Source organism: Meleagris gallopavo, chromosome 2 (assembly GCF_000146605.3).
Source record: "Meleagris gallopavo isolate NT-WF06-2002-E0010 breed Aviagen turkey brand Nicholas breeding stock chromosome 2, Turkey_5.1, whole genome shotgun sequence".
NCBI classification, from domain to species: Eukaryota; Metazoa; Chordata; class Aves; order Galliformes; family Phasianidae; genus Meleagris; species Meleagris gallopavo.
Genome location: NC_015012.2, coordinates 3,919,618 through 3,932,812, shown reverse-complemented (window position 1 = coordinate 3,932,812; position 13,195 = coordinate 3,919,618). Strand labels below are relative to the sequence as shown.

At 42.2% G+C, this 13,195-nt stretch overlaps 1 protein-coding gene across 3 annotated transcripts in view; it reads right to left on the bottom strand.

Moving 5' to 3' along the window:
- RIN2 (Ras and Rab interactor 2) overlaps positions 1-13,195 on the bottom strand; it is a 58,586-nt gene that overhangs the window by 28,831 nt on the left and 16,560 nt on the right. For 2 of the 3 annotated variants that reach the window (XM_003203643.4, XM_019612512.2), the window contains one exon: positions 6,447-6,539. The exons of the other annotated variant lie outside the window; for it this stretch is intronic. In XM_003203643.4, the coding sequence (XP_003203691.3) occupies positions 6,447-6,503 (57 nt within the window). In that variant the 5' untranslated portion in view covers positions 6,504-6,539. The remainder of the gene's footprint in view (positions 1-6,446; positions 6,540-13,195) is intronic. 3 annotated transcript variants of the gene reach the window in all.

The window sequence follows — 13,195 nt, the reverse complement described above, 5'->3', positions numbered from 1 at the left end:
CCTCCAGGGATGGGGCACCCACAGCTCCGGGAAGCACTGCCAGGGCTTCGCTGCCCTCTGAGTAAAGAATTACCTCCTAAATAACCAAAATCTTCCCTCTTTTAGTTTAAAACTATTCCCCCCCCTCCTATCACTTTCTACTTGTGTAAAAAGCTGGTCCCCCTCCTGCTTATAAGCTCTCCTCAAGTACAGGAAAGCAGCAATGAGGTCTCCCCACAGCCTTCCCTTCTCCAGACTGAACAAGCCCACCTCCCCTCAGCCTTTCTTCATGAGAGGTGCTCCAGCCCTCTGAGCATCTTTGTGACCCTCCAGCAGCTCTGCATCTTTCTCGTGCTTGTGTTCTTGCTATTAACTGACACATAATGATACATCAACACCCGAAAAGTTATTCCTATCAAATACCACAAGGTAAATGAATATATGACCTAATTTCTTGTATGATGAGCATTGTATAGAGGAGCTTTTGCTTCTACAAAATGCAGCAATGATCCTGTGTGTAACAGTATTAGAACCAACCCTGAGAAAACTGGCAGTTCTGGTCCTTTCACTAAAAAGATAGCAGAACATTTAAACTCTATAAGCAGATCTCTCTGTTCACAAAGAGTACAACTCCTGTTTTGCTGAAAATAATGGGAAGATCCATCTACTAGCTTCAACAGAATTGAAATCAAGACCAAAGATGGCAGCTTCCAAAAGTTGTGTAAAACAACATAAGGACGGTTCCAGAAGTAATGCCTCCTATTTCATTATGTTGGCTCACAACATCAGCAGTGGATGCTGGTGGGATGGCAGTAGAGGCTGAACCCTCCCACCAATATCCCATTACATTTTGTTGCTGTGTGACAGATTGCAGCAGAGGAGCAGCCTGACAGAATGACACCTGACATGGAAGTGTGTATGAAGCAAAAATTTGTCGCTGCAATCCTCCGTGTGGAAAAAATGGCACCACTGACTGTCAATTATACTTGCTGAACATTGATGGAGACCAACCACTGGATGTAAGCACGGTGAGGTGGTGGGTGGTGCATTTCAGCAGTGGAGACAGTGGGTCACCTTCAATGGTGCAGGCCTTCATCAGCACAGCACGTAGGCTCCTGTTCATAACTGCTGAAAATGCACAGCTGATGGTGGTGACTGTGTTCAAAAGTAGTGGTTTGTAGCTGAGAATCTGCTCTATCAAATAAAGTTATTTATAAAGTGCTCTTTATATCTGTTGTAGCTTCCACGAAAATAAATAGGAGTGACCCATGTGGATAAGATCCAAGTCTTAAATATCTGCCCGCAACAGATCTCTTCAGAACTCTGACATAAATACTACCTTGCTTTGCTACAGAAGGAAGAAGCTTTTTATAAAGAGGAAATGCATCTTAAAGCGTGATATCAGTTCAGGTGGTAAACAAACAATTAGGCAGAACTAAAATCAAGCAGAACTTAAATAATATGCTAACTAGCTACTCTAGTGTCTAACTTTTTTCCTTTTTTATTACTGACAAAGCACTGTTCTGTAAGTTGAAAAGAAACAGTACTATCACTGTAAACCCAAACAATGACTCAGACAGTATGAGTTCACATAGTATCACAGTAAGATATTCCCTAACCAAACCTATCCTAAACATTAGATTGCTACAAATACCCATGCACTAACTGTTTATATTCCCAAAATCCATGAATGAAATAATGACATGCAAGCATCTTAAAACCACAATGTTTCCTTTCATAAAGCATCAAGCAATGCTTATTGTCAGCTGATTCTTCGTTTAGCAAAACTGATCCCAGCTTTTAGAAACTGGCAGTGGTAACAATGTAATTTCCATATACAGACCGCAAACATTACTCACCACAGCTTTTCAGTCTTCTTTCAGCAGAACAAATGCATCTCAATTTTACATCCTCCAGGATGTCTCGTGAACAGCAAAAATCAGAGCATGCTCTGAACTGCAATATATCCCTTAGAAGCAATGCACTCTTGAGGTGCTAGTCTAAAGATGACACACGTTACCGTTGTGCATCTCAGAATGCACAGGCTGACCAGAATGAGAAACAGAGTAGGTCCTTTCTTGGGAGCCCAGCATAGCTACAAGGTTGTTTTACTCATTCAACTCCTGAAGGGTCTCCCAGTTTGAAGAGGGAACCACCACAGCAAACCAAATTCTTGTTGCCTGTATTGAAGTGTAAATAAGCTTGTAAATAGCATTAATAAAGCTGCTGTCTTTCTTAAAGCACATTAAAAGAGCTAAGAAAGCCACTGCAGAACGTTTCCAAGCTCCACGCCCTACAGTAGCTAAGGAGCAAAAGGTAAGATCAGTGTTTCTAATCTGGGAAGAGAGCATGGGCTGAAGGCAACACAGGCCAATATCAGAAGGACAAACGAGCCCTAGTACTTACTTCCTTCCTGCCAGCCTCTCATTTTTCATTTTTCCCCGTATCCTCTTGGCATGTCATCTTTTATTTCCTGTTTTGCTAAGCAGAGTGCAGCAGCCCTCCACAAGCACCCTGTGTAACGAGGTGGCAAAGCGCCAGCAATGAGCCAAAAAGGGAATGCTATTTCTGGATTCCTCTGTACCTCTATATACAGCTACACATTCTGCTATGTGGCTGCAATTTTGGTTATTTTGCACAGGGAAGTATTAATTTCCAAACCACTAACACTATTCACCACCTTATTTATCTGTACCAACAAAGGTTCAACTGATATTTGATTTGGGGGAGAGAAAAGCTTCAGTGCTGTAAAACTTCTGATGCTGGCTCAGGTCAGCTTGACGAGTGGATAAAGTTTTGATGAGAAAGAAGTTGGTAAAAAGAATGCTTGTCAGAGATAGGTTCTGTCCCTTGCTTTACCACAGACTGTCTCTGTGGCCATTGGCAAGCTTCTCAGGCCCCACATTGCCCAGCTTAACTCCATCTCCACTTCCTTTCTACAACCTTCTGTTGCAGCCTTCATCAATTGCAAGTATTAGGTATAAAGACTTGGGAGAATTTGCACTATAAACACACAAACTGTCACTCTGTAAAACACCTTCCCTGGTGTACTAACAGCTGTGGAAAAAATAAGAGATGTTTGGAAGCTACAGAAAGTGGAATTATTTCAGAACTAAATAGAAAAGGAAAGCTGGGAGTTTCTCCACTTGTTGCCAATGACCAGGTCTTCTAAACACAGACACACACAAAGTAAATTCATAGTCACAAAATAGCTGGGGTTGGAAAGGACCCTTAAGATCACCTGGTTCCAAGCCTATTGCTGTAGGCAGGGCTGCCTCCCTCTAAACCAGGTTGCTCACAGCCCCATCCAGCCTGACCTTGATTAAACTGAAAAACCTGATGTGTCAAGTGCTTTCTTCCCTCACTCACCTGACTGCAGCAAATGTACACATTTTCATAATTTTACATGCACAAGAGAGGAAAAGGAGGATAAGGCAATATAACTGTACATGCACAGTCAGACACATCCACTGGGTATAATGCTGCCTACCTGCCTTCCCAACTCCACATCATAGGTTTAGAACAGTGATCAAATAATGCAGGTTCCCAGAGATGATGAGAGGTCTGAAAAGGTAGCTCTGAGGCAGCTTTTATTCTCATTATTGTCATTTTTATTCTCATTTTATTCTCATTATTGTCTTACCAGGCTGTCTTCAGGAAAATTTAGTCCAGCCTTAGCTTCTCAATTGACACTGTTTGTCACAACCTTTCAGCAGCCTGGCATCTTCTCATTGATCTGGTATACTGCTTTCCCAATATTTCGAGTAACTACACGCATGGTGAACAGGAGGAACACAAAACAGCTATTCCAGCATCTATTTTCAAACCCAGAGTTACTTACACAAGGAGGTATCAATGCACTGCACAAAATTGCTGAGGATTTGCTTACAGTTCCACTGACATCATTATTCCTTCAGCACTTGCTTAAGTGACAACCTAGAAATATTCCTCCTAGCTGAGACCATTTCTTGCTGTGAATTTGGAAATACAACTGTTCACTGAAAAGTCACTCAGCAAAAAACTGAGAAGCAGCTCTTGTCCCCAGATGACTCCTGTTTCTTGCTGACTGCACAGAACTGAGTGAGCTAAACAAGAAAACACACTCTTGTAGCAGCGTTTCTCATTGGTTTCCCAAAGATTGGCCTGGTAAGGTTGACTTAAGATAAGGAAAAGATGGATCAAACAAAAGAAACGTTTTGATGCACATGAGTCACCACAACAGGACTACGAAGGCACTAACATAGCAGTGGCCTTGCACAGTGTGCCTGTGGTGATTACAGCTCTTTGTGCTGAGGGCACTGGCCAACACAACTACGTGGTTCCCCTGTTCCTGTAGCATACTGCTGATTTTACTCTATTTGCTAGAACTGGCCCCAACCATTAGTTTGGTTCAAGCAGCAAAAGAAAGGCACTTCTGTCTTAGAGGAACACAGGGAATGGAAAGAGCAACACCTGAAATGGGGGGGAACACAACCAGCGAAGAGAACACAGGGTATTGGGAGCAACAGGCAGTGGGACTTAAGAACATACTGCAATATGGCAACAGCTTCCCACTACTTCCCACTACTTAAAGGCCGTTCATCACATTTGTTGAAACACTAAAAGGAATGCAGTATGCCTTAATTTAGGCTGAGATGGTAGCACACACCAGCACCTTTCCATGGAAGCTACAAGCAGGCAACACACATTCTACAGAGATCAACTGTGACAAGTGAATTCAGTGCTCAGGAGCACCTGTAGCTTTTTGATAGAGCCAAAAGCAAGCAGCTAACCTTTGGTCAGTAAGGCAACCAGTGTGACCCTGCCATTATGCAAACAGGAAAATTCTAGTGCAGAACACACAAGTTCAAATGAACTGTATTCAACCCTGATCCAAAGCCACTCTGGGTGAACCATTATTCTCTTCATTGTATCAGAAAAATATGCACGTTTTCCTAGCTAACAGCAGGACACTGCCAGCATGCTTCCAATACACTGCACAGTTTGGATAGCATCCTCCCTGACCTGCTCTCCAGGAGTACATGGCGTTCAGCTGTATCCACACAGTGCAATCGAAAGTTTTAACTACACAGAAGATCAACTAAGACTTTTTTCTGGAAGGAAATCTTATCTATAGCCTTCTCTACAACTAACTCCTGCATTGCCACTAGACCTCCCATATTATACATACATAAAATAATTTCTCATGGAGTGCTCGAGGTCCCATTTTCCAGCAGTAGCAAGGTTAAAAACAAGATATTAACACCTAGAGGAAAAACACATTTCTGAAGAGCTTCAGGGAGCATCTGAATGATGGATTCTGCTTCAATGGAGGATTCTACTTTCCTGAGCACCACCTCAAATTCAGAGAGGCTATGCCCATGCTCTCTGATGTTTTTCCAGGGGCACTGGGAAAGGAGTGTGCATATCCCATTCTTTCCTTTCTGGGCCACTTTATATGTTCCCAGGCTTTAGCTCTATTCTGCAATGGAAAGGAACTGGAGGGAAACAGAAGGGCTCTTCCCTGGAACTTTCTCACTGGAATATGTTGTAGTAGGCGTGCTGTATGCCATGACACCTCAAAACAGTTAACACTGAAACAATACATGCACTTATTTCTGTTTTCTCTCTATTGATACAACATCAAGGCCAGAACAGAACTAACTCACAGTGCCTGCGTCACACAAGAAAACCAGGCTGAGTCTCTTAAGAGAGGAAGGATCAGATTCCCTTTAAGTATGTAGGCACCTGAAGACCACGACATGCGTTACTGGATTTTTGGGAGTACAGTGGTGAGCTAATTGCCAGTTCCTTGTTCACTGCAAACAAGATGCACTTCAGCTTTAAAAAACAGAACAGCAACAACTGAAAAACACACTGAGAATCCAAAAGTTGCATTTTTGTCAATGTTCAATCTATACACAAGGAACCTCACTGATTTTTCTTACAATCAAATAGGCTGTGAAATGAAACTGCTTTTCATTCCAATAACGGAAATAAAACTACATATATGTTGCTTACAAAAGCTCTAATAATTTCATGCTTGTGCATAAGTAAGCTTACGCTCTCAGTATCGATAACAAGCGTGCAAGCTATTCTACACCAAAAATTCAGTTCAGCATATAGGAAAATACCACATACATGAAATAACTGGGTGGTACTGTAACCACAAACAGTACCTGTAAGAAGAGATCCTCAGTGAAATGCTTCCTATTTTACAGGAGAGGCTCACTACATATCACTGATTGCACTGCACAATATGCAGCACTAGTTTCACATAAAGCCACACGCTTTACATTTTACATTGGTCTGTTAAGTTAAAAATCTCAGAGAGTGAAGAACAACGTAAACTAAAGTAAGTTCTGTCAGGAAAAGTGATGATTGCTTTTATTTTATTGATCAAAGAGACTAAGATATTTTACTGCAACCTTACTGCTTCCAACCAAATGCACCTTCTCCTACTGGAATAAATTCAATATCCTATTTACCTTAAAGAAACTTCCTCTTTTGTCCCGGCAATGAGCTTTCATCGTCAAAGACGACATCGTCCCTGGGAAGATTCCAGTGAATGCCTTGAACTCCTAGAAGTAGAGACATTTTTAATGGTTAGTCCAGTCTGAAGGAAATTCCTTCCTACGCCACAGAAAGGATCACAGCAAACCTTCTGCCAAAACCCTTTCTGTCAATAACAGTGCCAGGGCCCCTATATATCCTTTTCGTCTCTTATAGTTCCATGGATTGCTTCAAAAAGAGCTGTTTGAAGCTTCATGTTTCTTTCCTCTCTTCACTGTAGTTCTGAATAGACTGTAATGTGCTCACTAAAGAAGAATGCTAAAACATAACGATTGCTTTGTTTGTTTGCTCGACCTCAGCCTGAAGCACAAACAGAACAAGATAATAGATGTGAGTACAATCCACTCTCAAGTATTGAAGTATTAGGGCTGGAAAGGAGGAAAATATCACCTAACAGAGAGAAAAGACATTATCGTAAGTTAGAAGAACACCCTCAAAACCCTGCCTGAGGTTACTAAAATGCAATTAAATCCTCTTAGAGTTCTGCCCAAAACAGAACCTGAAGGTGCAGCTAGGAATAAGCTGTTTTTCCACCATAGAATGAAACAAAGAATCACAGAATGGCCTGGGTTGAAAAGGACCTCAATGCTCATCCAGTTCCAACCCCCTGCTATGTGCAGTTCACCAACCAGCAGCCCAGGCTGCCCAGAGCCACATCCAGCCTGGCCTTGAATGCCTGCAGGGATGGGGCATACACAGCCTCCTTGGGCAACCTGTTCCAGTTCACACCACCCTTTGAGTGAAAAAACCTCCTCCTAAAAGGAGGTAAATATCAGTTAAACTGAATGAACGGTTTAATATCCTGAAGAATATTGTAATATGTAACCAGACCATACACACACAGTCAGAAATATCCGGATAACCTCCACTCAATTTGAAGAGTTTCTCTCAAATCACAACTAATTCACACCAGTAACACGTAAAAAAAACTTACCAATAAAATAGGAGACAAGTTGCACCATTATGAAATCTTTCTACAATTTTCAACAGTGAGTTCATAATTGCATTTAAACATCCTGCTCTTACTCTTATTCACTTTCCATGCTGAAATTATTCACTCAATGACAACACCTAAATCAGCTTCACGGGGAAGAGGGTAGTGGGTACAGATTTCAAACAAGCTATACTATTACAGAATCACAGGTTGGAAGCAACTTGATGAGATCATCAAGTCTAAACCTCTGCTAAAGAAGATACCCTACAACGGGTCACAAAGGTAGGCATCCAGATGGCTCTTGAATATCCCCATAGAAGGAGACTCCACCACACCTCCGGGCAGCCTGTTCCAGTGCTCTGTCACACCTATTGTAAAGAAGTTCCTCTGCAAATTAGTATGGAATTCCCCATGTTCAAGTTTAAGGCCATTACTCCTTGCCCTATCACTACACACCACTGAGAAGAACCTGGCCTCATCCATTTGCTCACCCATTATGAGCAACATCATATAGTTGTATTTGCAAATCTATTCTCTATCATTAGTCAACTCCCATTTGCAAGAAATTACCTCTTCGTTCTTTTTTTTTTTTTTTTTTTTTTAAGTTCAACCACAAGAATGTCTACATCTATTTCTATTACAAAAATAAGACCATGCTGAGACTTCTGCATTCCTCTCATTTTAAAACAAAAGTTTTTAAGTTTCCACACTCAAACTTACAGAAGAATGCAAGCAAACAAACTCAACATTTTCCCTTCAAAGAACGGTACACCTCTAGGCCAGAAGACAGAAGGCCTCAAACAACACAGCTGATCTTGCTTATGAAAGGTTTTGAGCCTCTGTGCTTTTCCACTGATGTTACTTATGCAATGTTATTACCATCTGTATGGCCACAACTGTGAGCCTCAGCCATGCCTTCTCATCTTTAGGGCTGCTGAATTAATCCATGCTTAAATTGACACTACAATCAGATAAGTTGACTTGTGTCCTTCATATACAGAAGGGGAGAACTGCAAACATGCAAAGCCCTAAACTCAATGACAACAATTTTGCCAGAGAATAGCCTCACAAAGCAGAAGTTAGACTGGGTTAAACCCACACGAAGGCATAAGACAGAGCCCTCTTCCACTGCAGCAAATAAAAGAGAAAGCACACAGAATAACACAATATCTCATTAACTCTCCCGACTAATCAGAAAACCACAGCCATTCTCTCAACAGTTTCACCACTCTTACAAGCACCAAAGAAACTAACCCCCTAGCCCTCTCCCACCTCAAAAGGCACATCCAAAAACAACTGCAGAAAAGCACACCTTTTTGCCAGGAGGCTTCTCTACACAGCGTTCTGCTTCTCACACCTCTGCAGATCCAGAACAGCCTGACACAAGAACTGCCCTGAAGTTGTATTCGTTGGGCCCAGGCACTACAAGACATCTCCTTGCTGGGATGAGAAAGCTGGGAGGAGAAACACGGCAGAGCACTATGTGCCTGAGACAAGCGTCTTCTCTTCCTATGGTATAAAAGTGGAGGCAGAATCTAAATAGATTTGCTTAGCCACTGCCTCGGGGACCCGAGAAACCCATCTGAAAACGTCATCAAGCCACACATCACAGTATGATTTACGTGACCTTTAGGCTAGTTGTTGGGAAGGCAGCATTTTCTGCATTTGTTTAAGCTGTCAGTGCTGCACCCACTGAGCAAGCCCTGCTGCTCCTCACTCCCAAGGGCAGCAGGTGCTGGCCCCGAGGCCTGCCAGCTCCCTGCCATGGAGCACTGGCTTCCTGCAGCTAATTCAGGACAAAGCTTGCGTGTCCCAACAACGAGACAGGGCAGGAGAAAGGAATGACTTGTCTGCTTGGCTAATTCCTCAGAAATACAGTGCTATAAACAACATCTCTCTGGTAATGCTGATGCCCACACAAGCTGTATGAGTCTTTCATCTTTCTGTGTTTTCTCCTCCTGCTTTTCACTTACACGGGAATGCCAGAGCACCACTTGGGCACCTGAATGTAGTTGAGCCTTCTGACTTGTCCAAACAGCTCCTGCCTTGCTCCCTCACATGCAATTTTATTTGGTATTTTATCCATGGTTACACGTAATCTCCCTACGTTTGATTAACACTCAGGATCCTTTCTTCCTTTCAGCTGTTCTGCTGCCCAGACAACGCTCATGGCTTAATTCTCTCAACCTAAACTTGCTTTTCAAAGACAACGTATCCTATTTTCTTTAGCTGACGTCACAGCAAAGATGAGACAGCCTATATTGCTCCCCGGGGCCAGAAAATAAAGGAATCTGGGGACTCCAAGTCCCCGCCTGCCATAAAATCATGAGGGTTGGAAAAGACCACTAAGACCATCTAGTCCAACCATCAACCCATCACCACCATACCCACTGACCACATCCCTCAGTGCCATTCCCACCTGCTCCCCCAGATCAGTTTCCTAAGTTTCCCAGCTGTACCGACTCTTAACTACAACATTTGATTTCTGGGGCAATTCAATTAGCTTCCACAAGGAGAATAATTCCCTATTTGCAAGCACTGACAGAAGGAAGGCTCTGGTAATGCCATCACTGTCATCCCCTTCCTGTGCCATTCGCAAATTGAAAGAGCACCCATTGACTTTGCTTTCTCTTCTCCTAACCTACAAAGCATGTCAGCAAACATCCAACACGAATACTGGAAGAACTTTCTCCCATTAGGCGCATGTTTATGTACATATATCTGCTTTATGTACATATCACAAGTGGGTGGACCAGAGAACAGAGAGGTGTCAAAGCAGATACCTCAATCCACTGTAGGCACTTCGTACATTTGAGTCCAGGAGTTTACAACAGCCCGGAAGAGTTGGCCAAGTCATTTTACCCACAATAAAAGAAGAAAAACAAGGGATCACTCTTTCTTAAATTTCACCTTGATGTCCTGTTATGGATCTAAAAAGTAAATTTTCATCAACAAGATATCTTAAAAAAAAACAAAACAAAAACACTTTTACAATTATATTGGCACCATTTTGAATGAGTGTTGTTCCAGTCATATTTAAGCAGCTACATATCCTTGTTATTTTATTTTTTCCCCATCTTTCTTGATGAATTTTTCACTAGGAAGCAACACAGGTGTCATCACTCATCTAGATCACAAAAATCTCAAAAGAAACATTTAAAAGTGGGCTGCTATAACCCAACTGCTCCAACTAAAGTGAGCAACAAGACCAAATTGATGTTTCTGGAACGTCTTTCCTAAATTCATCAACAGGATTCACGTTTTTGTGCTGTAAACACAAACTTTCCTAATGAAAACTGGCCCCCCACTCATTCTGTTTGTAAAAGGCATACGACCATTGGGCACAGAAAACCGGTCAGATAGTGTGAAAAGAATAATACTCCCTTATAGCTGTCAGCGTAGTCGCTGTTTTCCACTTCCAGTAGCAGGACAGAGACTGAAATATCAGTCTACCTACTATCTCACAACAGAAACACTAGAAACTGGAAGATAGGTATGGCATATTTCATAAGCACGTGACAGCCTACAGTGAATTACCATAGCAATCAAGTTATAATAGCAACTTACAAATATATAGTATTAAAAAAGTTAGGAATTGAGGCAGTCACAATTTCACTGAAGCCATTTGCTGAGTTAAAAGATTGACTCTTCCACCTGTCTATAAAATGTGGAAGAATATTTCCAAATCACAATCCTATGCCTGAGAATACACTAAGAGAGATCTGCAGAACCTCAGTTGGCCACTAAATATAGGCAACCTCACGCATTTTGCTTTCCTGTTCTCTTAGTGCACTTGTGCTTCCTCACAGAGAGGGCTGCATTCATTTACGACCCACAAAGCTCTGGTTTGTCTAATTACTCTGACCTTATCTGGCTCTTGGCAAAATCAACCTTTTCCTTTTGAAAGTATTTCCTTTGAGAAGTTAACTGAAAGCCTTCTTCCAAGGACACACAGATATGTCGAGCACAGTATTGCTTTGAAAATCTATCAAATAAGAGCCTCAGTCTAAAAGCTATCGCTGGTGCCAGGATTTTGCAGACCTCTCAACTCAAACATTGCATTGTGTTAGCACAGCTGTATCCACAAGCAAAAAAAAGTGAGGGGATTATGCAAAAAGGATTCTAACTTCCATCATTCTTCTGGCTGCAGAAAGGGTTTTCAGTCATTTCTTCTTTCAGATAGCGCAAGAGCACATTATTTGTGCTCGTATGAAACAAACAGCACATAGAGAGAAAATGACAAGTCAGTGTCCAGGCAGCATCATTTTTCATTTTGTCATTTTAATTAAAGTGGTTTGGAGAAAAAAAGCCAGAAATAACAAACATTCCCTGATTAACATTTTGTTTCTGCCTGAAATTAACAACAACAACAACAACAACAACAACAACAACAACAAAATAGACCTTCATCATACACATAACACAGCATCATAGAATGGCCTGGGCTGAAAAGGACCACAATGCTCATCCAGTTCCAATCCCCTGCTGTGTGCAGGGTCACCAACCAGCAGCCCAGGCTGCCCAGAGCCACATCCAGCCTGGCCTTGAATGCCTCCAGGGATGGGCATCCACAGCCTCCTTGGGCAACCTGTTCCAGTGCCTCACCACCCTCTGAGTTAAAAACTTCCTCCCAATACCTAACCTAAGCCTCCTCCGTCTCAGTTTAAAACCATTCCCCCTAGTGCTCTCACTATCCATCCTTGTAAACAGCCGTAAAGTAGACATGTAGGCAGAAGGGCTGTGAGTGACCTCTTGCAGTACTTTCCAGGAAGCAATTCTCTGTGAGAAACCAAAGAGGAAGCAGAAGTACACAACGCTCCCATCACCAGTGAACGATGCTTACAGCTCCACTGACCTGCATCTCAAAATTCAATGTATAGTCCCTCCAATGAATATCCCCATCTTGGTTGAAGTTGTATACCTTAATGGATTGGCCTAAGGAAGTTACAACTCTTACATCGAAGAAAGAAAAGGAATACGTGAAGTAGTTGTAGGAACGAAGCGGAATTAAATGATCCGCAAACATTTTAGTCTGTGAAACAAGGTTCATTCACATCACAACTGCTGACATATCACTTTATGCTTGCTACAGTTGCCACATCAGACACATTTATTCTTAAGTTTAAATTCTTGGTATGGGTAGAACAAAGTACTGTATATACCAACAGCAATAATTGTTCCTCTCAGGCAATTAACAGCACAAGGCAATTACATTATAAAAAGCAGCTTCCTCAGCAGTGCTGCCTTGCCTTTGGCTCTGTTTTGTTCAAGCTCCATACCAGGACAGGCACTCAGATAGTTTACATACACAACAAGATTTACAGAAGAGCAGCCAAGTCACGGACTTCACTGTGGCTCTGTTTCACTGTGCTATAAGCCAGTAAGTATCAGCAACTGCTTAAGGAATTCCTATTTGGACCGACTCGGATACGCAGGGGCTGTCAGCCAGTGCATGCATCAGGGCCTGTTAAATTGTTCTAACCCAAAATGGAAACAGCCACTACCAAATTTATAAACTGATCTTTCTACATCTGGTTTCAGCTAGTCATCACTCCTGCCCCAACCAAGTTCTTTGCCTGCAGGATTATTTTTTCCCTTTGATTCGAGGTCCTGCTCATTGGCAGCCTTTTAAGATACTACAGGATAAAGAGGAATGACTTTGAACTTGTTTCAGCACAGCACTCTCAGGAGAAGGTTTACGTCCCACTAGATTTTGGATAGATCCACTGT